The sequence below is a fragment of the Vespula pensylvanica genome, chromosome 7 (genome assembly GCF_014466175.1).
Source record: "Vespula pensylvanica isolate Volc-1 chromosome 7, ASM1446617v1, whole genome shotgun sequence".
NCBI classification, from domain to species: Eukaryota; Metazoa; Arthropoda; class Insecta; order Hymenoptera; family Vespidae; genus Vespula; species Vespula pensylvanica.
In genome coordinates, this window is record NC_057691.1 from 1,692,250 (window position 1) to 1,713,386 (window position 21,137).

Sequence of the window (21,137 nt, forward strand, 5' to 3'; positions counted from 1 at the left end):
TTTTTTTTTTTTATTTGAAAAGTAAGTTACGTAGAGTTCGTTCGATTAATATAATCAATTCATTTATCGAATAAAACTTGAATGAAATATCTTCAATCGAATATGTATTTTAGAATATGTATAGATATATAAGAAACAAACATGTTTAACGATCGTTAATTGGATAACTGTGATTTAAAGAAAATTATATATATATATATATATATTGATATGAAAAAACGAATATATATATATGTATAGTAACTGTCAATACGTGTGTATATAGAAACTAGCCGAGTGTTTGATCTTTATACAGCACGATAGATTATATATATAGAGGTAGATATATATGTATAACTTAAAGAATTTATCAGCGAGGCTTCGTTTTTTCGCTTCCTAGTTTTCCTTTGTAGGTCAACGATGCGTTAAATGTAAATCTATTAAAGGAGACACATTAGTTCGCCCGTATATCGAGGAATAGGACGACCGTGACATTACCATCGTTTATGACTAAATACCAATGTAAATCCTTATATATATATATATATATATATATATATATATACACACACATACACACATTTCTGTGTATTTTTCGTATTATATCGAACATCCTTTTATAGTTCGAAACGTATTGTTAGAATGAGCAAGACGAATAAAGAAACACTCGTATCTACATATGTAGTTACTTACATATTACGATATAGCGTGACTAGAAAAAGAAAAGTGATGAAAAGATGAACAAATACATATACATACATACATACATACATATATATACAGATATATATATATTTATATATACGTGTGTACACGTATATATGATAAATCTTTTTTGTCAAACGATCTTTTTTCTTCTGTCATTCTTTTTTATCTCTCTCTCTCTCTCTCTCTCTCTCTCGAAAGAAAATAATAATGCTAACAACTTTCAACTAAGAAGACGTTAATAGTTAAATACAAGATGATAATCGTTGAAATAAAATTAAGATATTATAGAGAAATACGTAATTATTCTATACATATATACATACATACATGCATAAATATATATATATATATATGTGTGTGTGTGTAAATATATAAACAAAGATATGAAAATACTATACATACGTCGTAGGCCGGAATATTCTCCTTGTCGCGTACAACTGGAGAGCTGTTTCTTGGAGCTATTAAAGCCATTTTTCACACGTTGTTCCTCTTATCGTTCGCCCACCTTTTTTTTCCTTCTTTTTTCCTTTTCTCTTTCTCTCTCTCTCTCTTCTCTCTTCTCTCTATCTCTACAACTATCCCTATCTATCTATCTAGCTATATATATATCTATATATCTATCTATCTATCTATCTATCTATCCATCCATCTATCTATCCCTATCTCTCTTTATTTCTTCAAGCGTTTTCTCGATTCGTTCGTTGCACGCGTTGCAATTGCGTTTCTCGGTCACCGGGTAGCCGCCATCAGTTCGCACATATCCGGACTTCTTGCTTCGTGGATTTCCTTTTTCGTAATAACATCGAGAAAGAAGAGGAAAAAAATAAGATATCAATCAATCGATCGATCGATCAGAATTCGATCGGACCAAACTAAATCTTCGTATAAAAACTTGTTTTTCTTCTTTCTTCTTCTTTTTTTCGAATCTTTTCTTTTCCTTTTTCCTTCGTTTTCGAAAGATCACACTTACGATCGAATGTTTTGTTTCTTGTCCAAACGAAAAAGTAAAGTTAGGAGAAGAAAATCGATCGTTTCGGAGTTCACGCTCCAAGTGGTCCTCCTACTTCCGGATGAAACGAGCTTCGTCTTGGTTACGTAAGCGTCGCGGATCGTGGATCACGTTAGCACGATCTACGCATTTACACTGGCAAGATTTAATTAATCTTGTGTTCGTACGTTTATGATCGTCGTGTTTTTCTTGTTCGCCCGTGTACGTGTGCGAAGATACGTGTATACGATTATACGTGTATAGTATAATATACGCGCTTGCGTACCTACGTGTGTGTGTGTGTGTGTGTTTCTTTTTCTTCCTTTTACGATTCGAGCTTAAAACGTTTTGTAATATTCTCTAAGTAAAGAGGATTTATTAATCGCAAGTTACAATCCATTTATACGTGAATACCATTAATTTACGATTCAATTAACGAATTTTCTCGCGACATAATCATAGTAATAATAATAGTAATAATAATAATAATAATAACGACAATAATGATAATAGTAATAGTAATAAGAATAAGAAGAAAATAGTAACGTACGCGTAGTGTACGATCGTTAAATACGAGTCATAAGCTGAAAAAAAAAATCACAAGCGAACGTTGGATATGAACGAACGCGAAGAAAAATTGAAGAAAGAAAGAAAAAAAAAATAAATAAATAAAATAAATAGATAAAAGAAAGAAACGGAACAAAATAAAATAAAAATTCTAACGAGCGACAAATGTATAAATAAATTTTAAATTCTTCCTTTCCTTTCCTTTTCCATGAGATACAACGATTTTAAATGCTGTGCCTTACGCCATTCTCGCTCGTGTGCATCCTGCATCTTTAAAAGACCTAACAATTTTGTCTGTGTTAACGAGAAAAGAAATGAAAAAAGAGAAAGAGATATACTACGACGCGACGATACACACGGAAAACTACGTATATACGTACAACGTACATACAAGTATACAGTCGATCAAAAATTCACACGACACCTTGATCACGCACAAACTGTGTGTATCTCTCGTACGTGTTACAATGTCGTCTGTGTTACTACTTTACGTACGTGTAAAGAAATATTTACACATTTAATTATTGTTTCGTATCGCAGAGTATAAGAAATAATAGCTTATCGACTAATTCATCTATCGTCCTTCATCTTGTTCGCAAAAAGCCGTTGACCTCTGGGAATGTCATCGATCGATCGCTTACACACATTTATTTATTTATTGCGTGTAACCGAACAAGATTCATTAAGCCAACTATTCTAAACAACGCAATTTGATTTCCTACGACGTTAAAATGTTTCCATTTACTTTCCTAAATATTTCACTTATTGTTCTCTTCTACTTTTATTTCTTTCTTTCCTAAGCCTCTTCCTCTTCATCCCTGGGAAAAGAATAATATCACTTCTTCTCCTTCACATTCCACGAATCGAAGAATAACGAACTCGATTTTTGTTCTTTCTTTTTTTCACATTCTCGAACGACACGACACACACATGCACGCAGAATACGCATACGCATATATAAGCACGCAAATATTGGTCCAAAAATTTGATCCTTTTCTTCTTGACGAGTAATATAACGAATAATGTTCGTACGTGTGCGAGAGAATAGGAAATGATTTTCACGTAATCGAAAATTAATAAGATATGAGAGAAAAAGAGAGAAAGAGAGAAAGAGAGAGAGAGAGAGAGAGAGAGAGAGAGAGAGAATGTATGTGTGCGTAAAGAGAAAGAGAGAGAGAGAGAGAAAGAGAAAGAAACGCGAGAAACAAAGCAGAACGACGTACCACGGCGGACGTCCGACTCTCTACTGAACCGTTTGTCCTCCTACTACCTATCCGAACGTCTCGCTTCCCCCACCCTACCACCCAATCTATCCCCACCACCGACGACAAACTCTTCCGTCTTATATATACAATATACGACGTATCTTCTATTCTTTTACCTTACATATATTTATATTACGTATGTTTCTAATATAAACGATATAGATTTTCATTCTTTTTTTATTTTTTATTATTATTATATATATATATTTTTGTATCTATCTCTCTTTCTTTTACTTATGATACTCGCTTTATTATTTCTTTCTTCTTCATTTTTATTGTTAATGAAAATTTTGAAAATGTCTGCTTTCTCAAACGACGATTTTATTCTTTTTTTTTCTTTTTTTTATTATTATTTTTTTATTTCTTATTAGGAACGTTTTGGAAATAAATGATTCGTGGTTTTTTTTTTTTCTTTTTCTTTCGCGCCAATGATTTCATTAGTCTTCTCTTTTATTTAGTTATTTATTTGGTCCTAACTTTCCTTTCATTTTTAACAAGTTTCGTCGTAAGATATTTCGATTATTTTCGATCATAGAAGAAAAATAGAAGATGTTCGAGCTCGTCTTTCAAGAGAAACACGTTCGAACGTTCTTTTTGTACTGAACGAGTCCGTTAGAATTTCACTTGAATCAACTACTACGGTCGATGTTATCTGATCCAAGATCGAGATGATTACTTCATGCGATAATGTAATGAGCGTTACGTTATGTTGTTACGACTGACGATCGATATATACATACACGTGTGTGTGTGTGTGTGTATATTACCAGTACGTATCTAAGTTTAAGTAATTAACATTATCAGGAAGCAATTATCGATGAATATTACTATAGTATCGAATAGATAGTATGTAATAATATACTTTGTTTCATAGAAATATCTTTTAATCGTATTTGTAATCTCGATATTGGTTGGAAATGAATACAGATAAATGAATAAATGAAATATTAAGTAAAAAATATAAATGATTCATATAATAGATAAATTAAAAGAGATCTTTTTCTTTCTCTATTTCTCTTTTTTTTTCTTTTTTTTACGTTTATTTAAAAAGTCACATACGCCTAAAAAGTTGGAAAAATGAACGATCGATTTAAAAATATTTGTAGTATTTTTAGTATTAGTTTTAGTATTGTTTTTAGTATTATCCTGTTAAAAATTTTCTTTGAAAATCTCTATAAGAAAATTCTGAAAATTGATAAAGTTACAACTCTTTTAAATCGAACCTGCCAAGTTCGACATTTTATTATAGACGTATCTACAACTTTAAACGCTGTTTTCTCAAAACTATATTTTCCAAATCGGTGTCATTGAATATTTTGAAAAATTATTGAACTGACCAAAAAGAAATTTGGTCGTTATTATTTCTCATATCGTTATCTAAACTTTCTAATAGCGGAATTTTTTTTTTTTTTTGTTAAGAACCATAGTTTCTTTCTTTTTTTCTAAATCATTAAAAACCTATCGAAATTTCTTTATCGTGAATCCCAGAACAAAATTCAATTCTCTCGTACCTTCATTATTAAATAAAAATATTAAAAATTTTCTTCAAGGAGACTAATTTATTTTCTTTCCCCCCCTTTTTTTTTTAATGTACATTGAGAGCTGTCTATAAATCTTTTTTCCATTTTTGATAATACTCAGAGAAGATCTTTTTGGCGTAACTAACATAGTACAAAACGATTCTGCTTCCTTCGACATCAATGATTCCAAGAAAATAATGAATTGTCCCAATTTATTTATTTCCTTGTTGCAAATATTTTATAATATTTTTCTTATTAAAATAAATTACATGCAAAGAAGAAGAAAAAAAGAGAGAGAGAGAGAAGAAAAAAAGAAAATAGTCATAACAATTGTTCTACTTTTTTGAAAGACTTATGTGACTCCTTAAATTTATTAGATAATAACATTAGAGAGAAGAATCAATTACAGAATGGATTCATATTCACGGATAAATATCAACGTTTACGAAGTTTCTGGATCGTTGAAATTCTGATGAAAATTACGTGGGCACTTTGGTGAGGCACTCGTCCCCGATCTTTAAGGTCGGAGAATACTAAATCGTACCAGCCCACGATTTGAGCAAACGCTGCGTCGTCGATTTTGTTCGAGGAAAAAGAATCCATCGAGAGAGTATCGATTCTCCGAGGGCGTAATCGTTTCTCCCTGTCTCTTTCTATTCTTTGGCTTTCTCAATCGTAAAGATCATTCCAAGTCAATATGCTGATGACGACGATGACGATCTTTGGATCTTTATTTTCTTGTTTTTTATAATTATTTTGTTGTTATTTATTTCCTTTAACTTTTTTCTTTTATCTTAAATTCATTGACATATCCTTAGAACGTAATCGTTTATAAATTAATTGTTAATCCTTGACCAACATACGTCTTTGATCAATCAATCGTTGTTATTTTTAATGATCAATATTATCTACTAATTAACTAAGCAACGAAATTATTGAATTTACATTCGTTTAAAATGCAACAGGATCGTACGATCGATTTAAATTCAATCGTGATTACTCGTTCTATTTACGTCGTAGATTATGATAGTAAAAGTTTTTTAAAAAGTGAGAAGAAGCAAGCATAAGTTACTTTTACCCGAGTTACACGCTTCGCGGATTCCAAATCACTCTGGGAGAAGCTTCGTCGAAAATAAAAAAAGAAATGAGGAACAAAAACGAAAAAAAAAACAAAAAAGAGAAAAGGAAAGAAAAGAAAAGATAAAAAAGTGATAAAGATGCTTTTTAATCTTACGAAAGTGAAACTTTTGGCATGTAGGTATACACGTATTTATCTAGTGGCAATTAACTCGGATATTTCCGTCAAGATAATCGTGATATAAATAATCTCGTTGGGTCTTTTAAAGGCTTACGAGAGTTTTAGACGTCGAAAAAAAAATTCGTTTGGAAAATCTGTCGACGTAGAGAGGATTTTAACGCGAACGTTTCGATGATTCCTATGGCTGTCATTAAATGCAGCTCGTATCTTCTTGTGCGTCATCGCGATCTCGCATATAAATGACGAAAATAAAAAATAAAAAAATAAAAAAAGATTGTAATTTATTAATTTATTTTTTCATTGATTATTATGTCAATAATTATAAAAATAATCTAAGTCGAATTTAACGTTGTATGTATATAACAAATCGCACGAGCTAATTTCAAATATATGAATATAATTTAATTATGAAACATCTATATATAACTTATAATACAAAATATTATAATATATAAATGTATAGAAAATCGTACGGATTATTACAATATTTACAATTACATATATATATATATAATTATTATAAATATTATAATTAATTATAGTATCGATTATCGAACAAACTTTGTTATAAATGTAAACTGAATTGTACTGAGAAAACCAAAAAAGAAAAGAAATACAAAATCGAGCTCATCAAAAAAAAAAAAAAAGTATGATTATTATCTTTTTTCTCATTTCTTTGATAGCTCACGGTAGGCGTGACGATGGTTTGACGCATTTTGTCACTCGATACATAATCGTCGACGCTAAACTCGTATCGCTATTTATCGCACGTCATAACTAACGATACCAAGCAGCGACGATGGTTCGTCCCTAAAGGCATTATGACGCAGAAAAAAAAAAGAAAATAAGTGAAAAGAAGAGAAAAAAAGAAATGAAAAAGGAAAAAAGAGAGATAAGGTGCGACCAAACTGCAGTATCGATCGAGCATTATCCTTACTTTTCATTATGAGAGTCATAAAAATATGAGAGTCATAATTCATTTCAGTTTCTAACGAAAGAAAAAGAAAAAGAAAAAGAAAAAAAAAAGCAAAATTTAATACGTTTACTTTTATCGAAATGATATGATTCTAGCGAATGTAAATTGTTTTCATTAAATCTTAAAACATTTTGATTACTAAAATAAATTTTAGGAAAATCTAATACTTCTTAATATTCATTTAAATTATAGTGTTCATTTAGTTATAATTTTTAAAAAATGAAAAAACAGAGGTGTCTTCGTCATTGTCGTACACTTTAGTCTTATTAAAAAGTATTGTTTTAATTTTTTCAAATGTATAACAAAAATGATATTATTGAAACATTAGATAAAGTATTGATTAAATTGATTAAACAAATTCATCGATTATACTCCTCCGTTTGATATTTGATCTATCGATAGATCATACTCTTACGATTTGATCTTATATTAATGTTTCATAAATTAAAATCGATTTTAATCAATTAATTTCTTCTTTCTTTTTGATATTTTCTCTTTTCTTTTCTTCTTTTTTTTTTTTGTAATACATCAATCATTCGTACGCACGAATTTTAAATATTCAAGTATCTTTCGATGCAATTAAAAATTTTATAAACAATCCTATGTAAAAAAAAAAAAAAAAAAAACGGACGAATTAAAATTTATTTTATTCTCTTTTTTTCTTTATTCTTTCCTTTTCTTTCCATGCATCCTTTCAGAGACATGTAATAATATACTATAAACCATTTGATCGTAAAACAAAAGTCAATGCTTTGATTTATTCACGTAACACGAACAGAATTGTCTCGCTTTGTTCACGTTTAATTATTCAAGGATCAATGAATAACTTATTTCATGATTCGGAACGATTTATAGATAGAAAGAGACAGACAGACAGAAAAACAGAGAAAGACAAAGAAAAAGATAACAATACTGAAAATTTATTCTGGCCGAGTATTGAAAATTTATTCTTTGTGATAAAATAAGAGAGAGAGAGAAAGAGAGAGAACATAGTACTAAAAATTTATCTCAACTAAGAGAATGAGAAAATAGATGAGAGTGAAAGATAAAAAGATAGAGAGATAAAGAGAGAAATATAGTTACAAAAGTAGGATCTCTGAGAGATCGTTTAATTAGTTCGAGACATTGATCCACCCATCGTCGGGAGTTCATAGATCCGTTAGAGCAAAGGACGGCATCATCTTCCGGTATTAGCTGTGCCGAGTCGCTCTATGAGAATTCAACGAAATTGCCATAACGCATCACGGAAGGTGCTCGTAACGGTGCATTCACCCGTTCACAATTAATTTGCGTTACGAATGCACGCACGCGCCTCGACATTTCTTTCGTCTATTTCGTGTCACGCTTGAAACGGTCGCGCATATGTTGTAACGTTGTACGAACATTAGGTACCTATTGTAAACAAAAAAAATTAAAAAAAAAAAGAAAAAAGAATATATATATATATAAAGAAAAATTGATTTTATTTTAACGACGTATTTCTTACTTTCTTCGAACGGTAATATACACATTCAATTGAATAATAAATGATACATATGTATTGAAATTAATGAGAAAAAGAAGAAAACAAATAAAAAAGGAAAACACATAAATAAATAAATAAATAAATAAATAAGTAAATAGCATGCATGAATATATATATATATAATTATTTATGTACAGTATCACCGTGCTAAGAAATATCGTGTCGCATGTTAAGGTGCAGTTCTATTAACTCGGACCCCAACAGCGGGAGGTTAATGAAAGAAGAAAAGTGAAAAAAGAAAAAGGAAAAAGAAGAAGAAAAAAAGAAGATAAAGACTAAAATGAGTTTGAAAACGTGGCGTGCGCGGAGAAAGGTGTGTCCGATCGAATGCTGAACGACGATGTAATAATCGCTAAAAGGTTTGTTTTAGCCCGTACTGTCCACTCGGAGAGCTAACCTTTCTCCTTGAATCAATACCCCCAACTATTTTTTTCTTCTTTTTTATCCGACACTTTACGAATATGTATTTTTTTTTTTTTCAATACCATCCTTTTTTTTACATTAAATCGTTATTCGTAAGAGAAGAATTAAAAAGAAAAAGAAAAAAAAAAAGAAAAGGAAAATCAGAACTCGCTATCGAAATCTTCCCTATAGAATAAATAATACATAATAATGACAAAGATTAAAGAATAAATAAATAAGATAATAATAGTAATAAAGATATAAGTAATAATTACGATAAAAAGATTACGACAATTTAACGTATGATTGATAGATTAAAAAAGGAATTAATAAAATAACGAGACTAGTATTGAACGGGAGTTGTGAGTAACTAACAAAAATAAATAAATAAATAAATAAATAAATAAATATATAAAAAAGAAAGGAGAGAAATTATAAGAAACGAAGTAAAAAAAATATAAATGAAAATATAAATCAATCCATATAAATAGATCCTATAAATCAAATCGACCAAAGTTAATAACGACGAGATAAACCTTGGATCTAACGAATGATTAATAAATATAATAATCATAACACGAATAGTAAAAATTAAAAAGAAAAAAGAAAAAACCAAGAAGAAGAAGGAAAAGAAGAAGAAAAAGAAGAAGAAGAAGAAGAAGAAATCGAAAAGGAGGATCATTTCTTTCTTTCGCTTTTCCATAAAATCTCTATACGAATTAGCATCGTTGTAACGGGTGTTCATTAGGCAGACGATCGGTAGGAGGCACAAACGCCGTAAAGAGAGAGAAAGAGAGAGAGAGAGTCTTAGAGCTCTGATGATCGATCGAGACATCTGCACTCATAGCATGCTCGGCCAGAGGTCGAGCATCGACTCGAAACAATCGTTGATGTTGTCGTACCGTTACATGTGCAAGCGAGTGAACATCTTTCCATCTTTCTCTCACTCTTTCTTATTCACTCATTCTCTCTCTCTCTCTCTCTCTCTCTGTCTGTCTTTTCTACAGAATCCATACATGTTGCGTTACGTGCATTAAGAAGTTCGTAATGCAATAATGCATTAACGTCGAGGAAGTTCGCTTGTTATAAAAAGAAAAAAGAAAAAATTCGGGGAAAAAAAAAAAGAAAAGAAAATTCAGTTGTCCACCTTGCCAAAGCCGCAATGGCATTGGCCGATTCGATAAAAAGTAAAAGCACCCGTGGGTCAGGCAAACTGCAAGTATGCCGATACCGGTCAACGCACTTGCACCTACCTACCTACCTACTACTCGGAGAGAGATGCACCTGGTGGATGCATCTCTCAGTACCTCGATCGCGAACCTCGATTGCAGTGGCTCGATGATTGTACCAACGATTATTATTCTTCTCTCTCTCTCTCTATTTTTCTTTTTTTTTTTTTTTTTTTAATTCATCTTCGTGCTTTTTTCTCATCACTTCCGTTACTTTTCTTCCGCGATCCTCTCAACAATTTATCGAACTTACATATGTACATACGCGTGCCATGTAATTATTACAATTATTATGATCAAGTCGTATATCTAAGTCATATATATATATTTATTTATTTATTTATTTATTTATTTATTTATTTATTAAATATGTATATATTTATTTATTTTTTATTCGAGATTGTAATATTTAGATTAGCACATTTGCATAATTATTAAAACATATTTTTCTTTTTTCTATTACGTTAAGAAATATTTTCTTAAAATATCTACTTAGTTGCTGTTAGAATGTAAATCTTTTTATAAGTATCTAAATTATAAAATGTTTCATTTCTGATGAAGAAGAAAAAAAAAAAAAAAAGAAAAACCATTCAATATCTTTGCTTTTATGCAACGAAGAAATCTCGTTCGAACGAATGAAACTGTTTTACATATTAAACACGTTTTACGAGTATCATGTAAAAATATGTGGTTATATATCTTTTTTTCTTTTTTTTTTTTTACTTTTTTTTTCTTCAATTTATAAGTCATACGACTTGGAATATTTTATAAAAATTATTCAAAGATCTTAATTATGACTTGTGAGAAAAAATATTTAAATTTTATTGAGAAAGAAAAAATATTGACGATAATATTCACTTGTATTTTACAATGATAACAACGTCAATTTAGTATAGAATAATACTAATGTTTTTTTTTTTTCTTCAATAATAATATTTTTTTATTTCAATGATGTTTCCAGTGTACGAAAATATTCATCGAAAATTAAAATGCAATGTACGATGACGGATTTATTATGTCCTTATATTTTTCCTTTCTAAGTGTAGTCGAATAGAGCGGAAAATTTTTCCGATAAAAAAGATAAAATATAACGAAAAGTAAGTGGCTCGATCCATTAATAAAATAAACAAGAACAGAATAATGTTTATCGAGAAACTTTGCAGAATGCAAAATATATTCACGAGTAATCAATTTACAAGATAGATTTCGTAATAACGATGCAATCATATAAATTTAATTTTTTTTTTTTTTTCATTATAAACGTACAAGAAAAATCATTGAAAGTAATTGTAATCATAACGTGTAAGTACTTTTCGATTTTTCGATCGATTTCGAAATATTTCTTTGAGGTATTATTAATAGATCATATATATTAATTCTACGAGGAAAGATGACGTGTACGAAAGTAGGTCAAATCAGATATCGCATTAAAGAAATAATAAGTCGAGATTGCCAATTGAAATTCCGACCCTGATATATCGTTGGAATTAATCATAAAAAGAGTAAAAAAAAAAAAAGAAAAAAAAAAGAAAAAAGAAGGAGAAGAAATAAAAGCGGACTATCACTCGTCTCTAAAATTCGTCCTTCTTAACTGTTGAGATGCGAGGCAACTTCCCACGCGTTAATTTACACACAATTGCTTATTCGACACACGACGACGCTTGGCAAATAAGTATCTTTAAATTAAAAGAAGGAGAAAATAAAAAACAACGTGGGGAGAAGGGAGAAATACAATTCGAGTAGCTCGATCCATTACTTAAAGAAGTTATTTAATATTACGATGAAATAGCCTATCTATCCTAATCTAACGCATATCTCATAAAAATTACCTACATTAGAACGCGTTTATTACGATGCTTAGTACGATTCGACATTGAGACATTCCTGAAAGACTGTAATTTTTGAGGAGAAACTCTGTACTTAAAAAGAAAAAATGAAAGAAATAAAAAGAAAAGAAAAAAAAGAAGAATAATTGCTATAACGTTAACATTCATTCATTTATATTACAGCATCGTTTAACGTTCTTCGTATATGGAAAATCCTATCGCTTTCCATAAGAAAATCCAATGAAATCATGCAATTATCGAACAATTATCCTCTCAATGTTAATTACAATTATTTTATTCAAAATATTGAATTAAACGTGAAACTGTTTTACCGATATAACGAATCGATATGTCGATTAAAGTCTAAACGAATAGAGGACGCTTGTCGATAATGTCTATTACGCGACGAGTATGTCGGTAAGGAAGAAATTTCGATTATCGCTTATGTCGCGAGTGTTGACTTTTTTGGCCTATCTACACGTATACATATATATATGTATATCTACGTTATATGTACAAATATAAAATACTTGTATACATGAGTGTGAACAAGATACACTCACACACACAATACACTGTTCATACAAATAATGTGTGTGTGTGTGTGTGTGTATATCCATACATATGTAAAATAAATCGTATCGATTTCATAGAGAAAATAACATAATATAAAATTGGCATGCTACATTTCCATGGAAAGGAGATCAAAAAGGAAAGAAAAGCAAAAGCAAAAGGAAAAGGAAAAATAAAAAAGAAATGGACAATAACGTGGAAATACGAGGCGTCCTCGATACGTAGGTGGAAGGCATCTTGCACGTGACGAGAGAGGAGGTGCAGCCGCATATCTGCATCCGCATACGTCGCGCGGCTCGCGTAGACGTAATCCGATCTCGTCGAGGACACGAGGAGGACGCTTTTCGACGAGAGATAGAGGAAAGTAAAGAGGAGGAAGAAGGTGAAAGAAGAATAAGAAAAAAAGTGGCGAGGGGCGTGAAGAAAAGGGAGGGAAAGAAGCTTTGAGAGAGACGACCGAACGTGGAATGCAGGATGCAAAGTGCAACGTGCGAAGAGAACGCGATCCAAGGCCCACATGCGAAATATCTATGATCGGAATGATGAAAGAAGAAGAAGAAGAAGAAGAAGAAGAAGAAGAAGAAGAAGAAGAAGAAGAAGAAGAAGAAGAAGAAGAAGAAGAAGAAGAAGAGAGAAAGAGAGAGATAGAGTGGGCGAGGGGAGTTTAGAAAAATGAAAAAGAAAAAAAAAAAGAAAGAAAAGAAAGGAAAGGAAAGGAAAAGAATAAGAAAATCATCGTGACGTCAATGACGAAGTTTCTGCACTGTCGCGAACGAAGAACGCATCCGGTGCATCGAAGAGATGTAAAATTGCGTCCGACCATTGTTGTCTCTGTCAACGTCACAATCTAATCCGCTATTGAAAAGACTTTCAATCGTGACCTCGATCTATGCTTCGCTAATCTCAAGGCCAAGCGCTATTTCGAGATTAATATTACTATTACTATTACTATTACTATTACTATTATTATTATTATTATTATTATTATTATTATTAAATTCATCCTTCCGGCGTTCGATCAAGGAGCGCATTAAAAAAGTGCATCTTATCGAGTGCCATTAACGTTCCCTCTTTTTCTTTTTCTTTTCTTTTTTTAGTTTTTTATCCCGATTACAGTTTTCCTATGGCGATAATAATTGAAAGGTTTTTATCGATCGTGCTCATTCGTAGATTGCAGTAGATATTATATATGTATGCATAATATGTAATCTTTGCGCTTATATCCGTACTTTCTACGAATAAATCATCGATTTGGCAGTTTTTTCTTTTTTTTTTTCTTTTATATATATATATATATATATATATATATATATATATATATATATATATATATATACTTTCCCGTTATAGACTGAAATGGTGTTTTAGTCGTTTCTCTCATGTGTAAAATTGTAACATTAATCATTGGGAAAGTCGGCAAGGTTAATCAAATTATACGCGATTATTCGTATTCTCTCGATAACATTCATTGAGATAAGTTACGCTAATTTACTTTTAGAATTTGTAGATGGGTATATGTGTAATACATATGTACCTACATATACTTACATACATACACACACACATATATATATATAGATACTTGTGTACATACATCATACATACGTACGTACGTATGTACACAAGTAATTTGTTAAACGATACGATGACGTTGATCTTAATTTCGTCGCATTAAAATTTTGTCGATATTTTACCAACTACTCTAACTGTTAATTTAACTGGCTAACATCTACGATATTTCGTAAAAGAGAAACATTACACATGTCGACGAAGCATCGTGGAAACTAATTTTCTGACTTTATACATCAAAACTGTATGCGATTTTGCTTGCTAATTAATCATCACCACCATCAATACCACCATCACCATCTCTGTCGTCTCTCTTCTTTCTTTCTCGTCACCCTTTTTTTCCTTCTTTTCTATTCTATTTTTTTTTCTTTTCTTTTTTTTTTTTGCACAAACGATAGAACGACACGCGCGTAATTCAGTTTAAACCTCGTCGAAACAAAAACGTTTTGATTTATCAAAGAAGAGTTTTCAACTCGAACGAGTTGAACGATTCCATACACTGCACCGATAGATAGTCTGTCTCTTGGGGGCCTTCCGTTTGTTGGGAGAGATAGAGAGGGGAGAGAAAGAAAAAGAAAAAGAAAAAGAAAAAGAAAAAGAGAAAAAAGCAAACAAAAAAAAAGGAAAACAAAACAAAACGAAAGAGACCGGCTATCGCGTTGTTCACACAAGGCTTCTTTTATTTGATGTATTCGCCGTGATAATAAAACGCGTACGAGTTATCCGCTACATTTCAATTGTCTCTTTCTTTCTGCATCGTTCTTTTCTTTTTTTTTTTTTTTCTAACACGAATTGTTTCACGTTTCACGATAAAGAAGAAAAAAGAGAGAGAGAGAGAGAGAGAGAGAGAGAGAGAGAGAGAGAGAGAGAGACACGGGGGGTGAGAAATGTGCAATTTACGATAACAAACGTTTTCCTTTTTCTTTATCAATAAATTTTCTTTTTAATCAAGAACCAATAAAAATTATTCTTCGCGAAGGATACCTCTCGAACGTGAAATCTTCCTTTTATTTTCTTTCTATTTCATTTTATCTTTTTTTTTTTTTTTTTTTTAAATGGACTTTCCAATTAAAATGCAGGAGACGTTGATAAAAAGAAAAAAAGAAAAAGAAAGATTGATTCGTTGATCACGACGAAACTCGTCTTTAACTTTCCGTCGAAACGTTTTGATCATAGACAACAAAGAAGAGAAGAGAAGAAGAGAGAAAAAGAAAAAAGAAAAGAAAAAGAAAAAAGAAAAATACAACACAAAGAAGAAATTGTTAAAAGAATATGCAACTCGTCGACGTTTAGTTTCGCATTCTAATGGAATTCGTCGATTGTTCGACAGAGTTACGGGGATAAATTTTAAACAGTCTGCTAATTAAATTCTCTGTCGTGAGACACGATATACAGAGATAGAGATAGATAGATAAATAGATAGAAAGAGAAAATGAAAAAAGTCACGTCTAAGGGATCGTCGATGATCGACGACGGATTACGTAAAGACCTACTTATTGTGTCTATAGATAGATGCTTTAACTCGGCGTAACTATGGGTAGCAATGGTCAGAAAATTATTCTCATTCTGTCTCTCTTTCTTTTTTTTCTATCTATCTATCTATCTATCTATCTATCTATCTATCTATCTATCTTTTTCTTTGTGTATTCGACGAATGTATACGGGAAGGGTCAAGGACGTATCTAAGTACATACATTCATCTCTATAGTTGATGCTGAGATACTGCCATTGAAAATTTTGTTCCACTGAAACATTTTTTTCAACTAATCCGTCTATATATGTACATACATACATACATACATACCTGATATGCGTATAGATGCATATATATACATATACATATACATATACATATATATATATATATATATATATGTATATACATTCCGGTATGTGGAATCTTTTGTGTTTACATACTTACACAACTCTTATACTTTAGTGAAACGAGAAAATGAAAATTTTTTTCGACGACTTTTTCCTCTCCTTCTTCTCTCACCCCTTTCTCTTTTTCTTTCTTCTTTTTTCTTCGTCTTTATCTTCCTCTTTTCCTTTCTTTTTTTCTTTCTTTCGTTTTTTCTTTTTTTTTTTCATTTACTCACCCTGTCCTGTATCCTGACGTTCTCCTGACCTCTTTTCAAGCTGGGAGCACGCAGAACCTTGCTGGTTAACGGTGGTTCCATCATGACGACTGATATATCTTTCTCTTTCTCTATCTCTCTATCTCTTTCTCTCTCTCTTCTTCTCCTCTCTCGTCAAGATTTCATTCCTGAAGGGAGACACCCTCCTTTTTTGTCTCTTACTTCATCTTCTGAAACAAATAAATCGAAAGAATACGAGTGAATAGATCAATTGGTTTTATATATGTTTGTTTTATATATGTTTTTATATTTTTAAAATCCATCATTAAAATATCATCGTCGTTCGTTGATATCTCTATTAATGTATAATGGGGATTTATAAATTCGTGTGATAATGTCGTTCGCTCGGATTTACACGTTCTCTATTGAATGCCATTGTATAACACGATGGTGGTTCTACTTTCTCAACCATAAATTATACGACGAGGTTATATGAAATTTTCAATGGATTTTATAGATGATTAATTTCGACGCTCAATGGCGAACGATAAATCAAAAGAATACAAAAAAAAGAAAAAGATAATTTTCCCATAAGGGTTTGCATATTTTACTATTAAATTTATTTCCTAGCTTACGATGAAAGAGAAAAATGAGCGTGACGATCGGAACTAAGGTGAACATCATTCTTTATTTTCGTTTTCTTTCTTTCTTTTTTTTTTTTTAATAATTCTAAAAAATATAAAAAACTAGCTAGTGGAATTCGAACGATTTAATAAGGAAAACGAGGCAAATGAAATTAATTTCAATCGATATTTATCGAAATTTATAAAAAAGAAAGAGATTATATAAATTAAAAACTCAAAAATAAAAAAAAAGAAATGAATGGAACATTACCAAAATACAATTAACGTGATAGTAGACTATAGTTAACGTGAACGACTCAACGATAAATGAATTTAAGATAAACGAAATTAATCTCAATGACTATTTCGTAGAAAGTTTAAGTAAAAGAATTTTCTTTAATAAAACTCCTTCGAATTTCTTGCAAAAAAAAAAAAAAAATTAGTTCTAAAATATTATAAAATCAAATTCCAAAGAGAGATCTCTTTTCATTCGACTTTTCTTTCTCTCCTTTTCTTTTTGTAAGATAAATAAAATTCATGCAATTGTGATAAATTAAAAATAAAAAAAGAGAAAAAGAAAAAAGAGACAAGAAAGAGAAATTGAATGAAATTTTAATGAGATATAAGAAAGAATTTAGAGGCAAACGGATCGTGAGTACGTATGAATACATAAGTAGATACTTTATAAACGAATACATGAAGAAAGAGAGAAAGACAGAGAAAAAGAGAAAGAGGGAGAGGGAGAGGGAGAGAGAGAGAGAGAGAGAGAGAGAGAGAGAGAGAGAGAGAGAGAGAGAGAGAGAGAGAGAGAGTAGGCTCGTTACGAGCGAAAGTAAGAGTCAATGCAAGAGAATCAGCGTGTGCCTTGTGTCGTGTTGTGTCGTGTCGTGTCGTGTCATGTCATGTCGTGTCTTGTCGGTGGTCGATCGTGGGAGATCAAGACCTACGCGAATTCCATGTCTCGCGAGCAGCAGCTTTTCCAGTTGGCTTAAGTTAAAGAGACGACGAATGGATAACGGTATGCGAGAGAGTTAACGGAAGATAATGCGTGAACAGGTACCGCAGGTTAACTCCAGTTACCTTTACTAGAAGAGAGAGGAGTTTGCTTACGGGATATATATACTATATACTATATATATATATATATATATATATTTCTTTGATTATCTATTTTATCTTTTCTTTCTGTTTTATCTAAAGGAACTTGTCATATACAACTTGTCTTATCTATATTATATTAAAAGTAGAAAGCTGATACATATGAGGTAAGTATTAAAAAGAGTTAATATATCAGACATATTGTTTTCTAATATTTACGATAAAAATTGTCCTCATTTTGGAAATTTGTGCTTTTCTAAATATTCGATTCCTAATAAGTATATAGATATATACCAAATAATTCAGTTTACAACGTGATTATTAATTCGTCAGTGAGTAATTATTAGAATATTATTGTTTCGATTGTTTTTTGTATTAGGATATTACCTTTCATTTATCGATATCAAGTTCGTAGTAAGAAAATCGAGCGTGTCGAGAGAGAAAAAAGGGTTGTTCCTGTGTTAACTTCGCTAAGTTTTTCTCGGAGGAAGATCGATCGATCGAATGACATCGCGGGTGGTATCCCGTTTCGCGTTCCAATGGACATTGGCCATGAACCGCAAGGAGGAGGACTGCATTCTAGGGGTTCTACAGAGACGAAGTGAGAGAGAGAGAGAGAGAGGGAGAGAAAGATAGATGGATAGCTAGATAGCTAGATAGATAGATAGAGAGAGAGAGAGAGAGAGAGGACAGAGAGAGGAAAAGAGGAAGAAGGAGAGAACATCTGCGCTTATCTAAGGGCGTGTTTGACGTGTAATCCAGAGAGCTTGATATCGATTACCTCAAACCCATGTTATCATCCTTATCCTCATTCTCATCCTCCCACTCCTCCTTCTCCTCCTATTCCTCCTCCTATTCCTCCTCCTCAATTGTTAATGCTTCCAATTCAAGGATCGACCAATCAGATTCATCCCTGATAACACGTTGGACTCGTGTTCACGAATCGTACGAATTCTCTTGAAATGATTACTGGACAATCTCGTTTTTTCTTAGATCGAATTTATTAGAAATAATGAAATATTCTTAGATCCTTGAAAATTTGTTAGATAAATAGAAGAATAAATAAATCGAAAGGTGATGTATGAAGTTTAATATACGTTTAACAATGTATATTGTTGAATAAGTATTTTCTTTTTCTTTCTTTTTTTTTTCTTTTTTAATTATTCGATCAGTATTTTAATAGATTTTTAATTAATATTTTACATGAATTCGATGTTTATCGATCGATATTTATAACAAAATTAATAATAAAATATCAGTACGTAATATAAGTGTATCAGTACTAAATCGATTAACACGAACCCTGTCGATATTTTAATTAGAATATTTCTAAATATAATAATTTGTCAGTATTTAGAATAAACCTAAACGCAATACCGACATTTCATTATTTATATCGACAAAATTATTTATAAAAAAACGAATACAATAACCATGACACTAAATTATTTATACCAATCAGTTCCATCACTTAATGATATCTTATTACAAATTATCGTACTACGATTTACACCGTTTATCTTACAAAATATTAATCATTAATCAATAAAAATAAACCGAACAAATAAATAATAAACGAGTAAGTACCATTAAGGAGGAAGAGGAAATTTCTCTTGAAGATTATCGCGTTTATCAAGCTCCAAAAAGATATATAACACGGAACATACGGGATTCGTTGAAACGATGTTCGTTCCTAAGTTGATGCATTTTAGACCACGTGCAGTTTGCACCTCTAATTGTCGAGCGCATTTGGCCGGATAAACGACGAATTCGTGAGTAGCAGAGAGGGATAGAAGGACTACTATTCGCCCTTTTTCTTCTCCTCCTCCTCTTTCTCTACCATCTCGTTGTCGTTGTCGACGACGTCGTCGACGATTTACGAGCTGCAAAAGTGTAGGACAAGCGTGACCCGTGCGATACGTTGGAAGGATCGTTAAATTCGTTCTTAACGGACCGTTGATGAGCCTTGCCCATTAATATACATCCAATGAGACGAGAGTCACCACGTTGCTTTATATCTCTCTCTCTCTTGCTCTCTTTCTGTTTGATTCTTTATTTCTTTTTCTCTTTCACTCGCGAAAACGATGAAGCGAGTTTGGTATCTTGCCAAGTATTTGAAAATTGAGGGGAAAACGAGAAGAGATTCCCAGTTGTTCTCATCTCATCTCATCTCATCTCATCTCTCTCTCTCTCTCTCTCTCTCTCTCTCTCTCTCTCTCTCTCTGTTTGTCTATCTGTCTCTCTCTCTCTCTCTCTCTTACAACGTTGAACCTTTTGCAACGGAGCATTGGATATCGTCAATTCGACGAAAGTTAACGTTTGCTATTGCCAGGCCGATCCAAATGTGTGCCTACAGTAAATGTAGGTTGTCTGTTACAGCAGGAAACACGGTACGACTTATCGATTCTTTAAAAGCACTACTTTCTTATTATTGGAATAGAGTAAGGTTCTTCTCTTGTCCCTATATTAAACGAAAAACTTTTAATCGATTGCTAAATATAAAACCTGAGCCAACTTTATCCCTTATTTATTTCTAACAATGGACGAAAAGAGAAAAAAATTTTCTGAAGAAGGAGAATTATAAGAAGATTGTTATCTATGAGAGAAAAGATTCTTGTCATTGTTTTAGATATTGGAGAGTACAAAAAAGATATGTGTGTGTATATGTTCGGGTATGAAAGTTATTTGACTCACTCTATATACCTATATACGATACATCGGTATCTACATTTTCTCACATGAAGTCGAATGAGAAAAGAATGTAGTCTATGGAACGTGAAACTTTAAATCAATGATGAATTCAAAGCGAGCCAACTTTATTTTGTAAATGTAATCTCATAAAGAAACAATGGGATCCATAGCAACGAAGATTTCTGCATAAATGTGTTTTCTAGATATTTGAAGAAGAACAAACAAAATAAATAAATAAATAAATAAATAAATAAATAAATAA

At 31.4% G+C, this 21,137-nt stretch overlaps 1 protein-coding gene across 9 annotated transcripts in view; it reads right to left on the reverse strand.

Moving 5' to 3' along the window:
* Positions 1 to 21,137, reverse strand: part of LOC122630575 (mitogen-activated protein kinase-binding protein 1) — a 117,679-nt gene that overhangs the window by 56,118 nt on the left and 40,424 nt on the right. For 8 of the 9 annotated variants that reach the window (XM_043815189.1, XM_043815190.1, XM_043815191.1 and 5 more), the window contains exon 2: positions 16,485 to 16,693. In XM_043815189.1, the coding sequence (XP_043671124.1) occupies positions 16,485 to 16,568 (84 nt within the window). In that variant the 5' untranslated portion in view covers positions 16,569 to 16,693. Of the gene's footprint in view, positions 1 to 1,089; positions 1,277 to 16,484; positions 16,694 to 21,137 lie in introns of those variants that run through there. The other variant, XM_043815192.1, reaches the window with a different exon arrangement.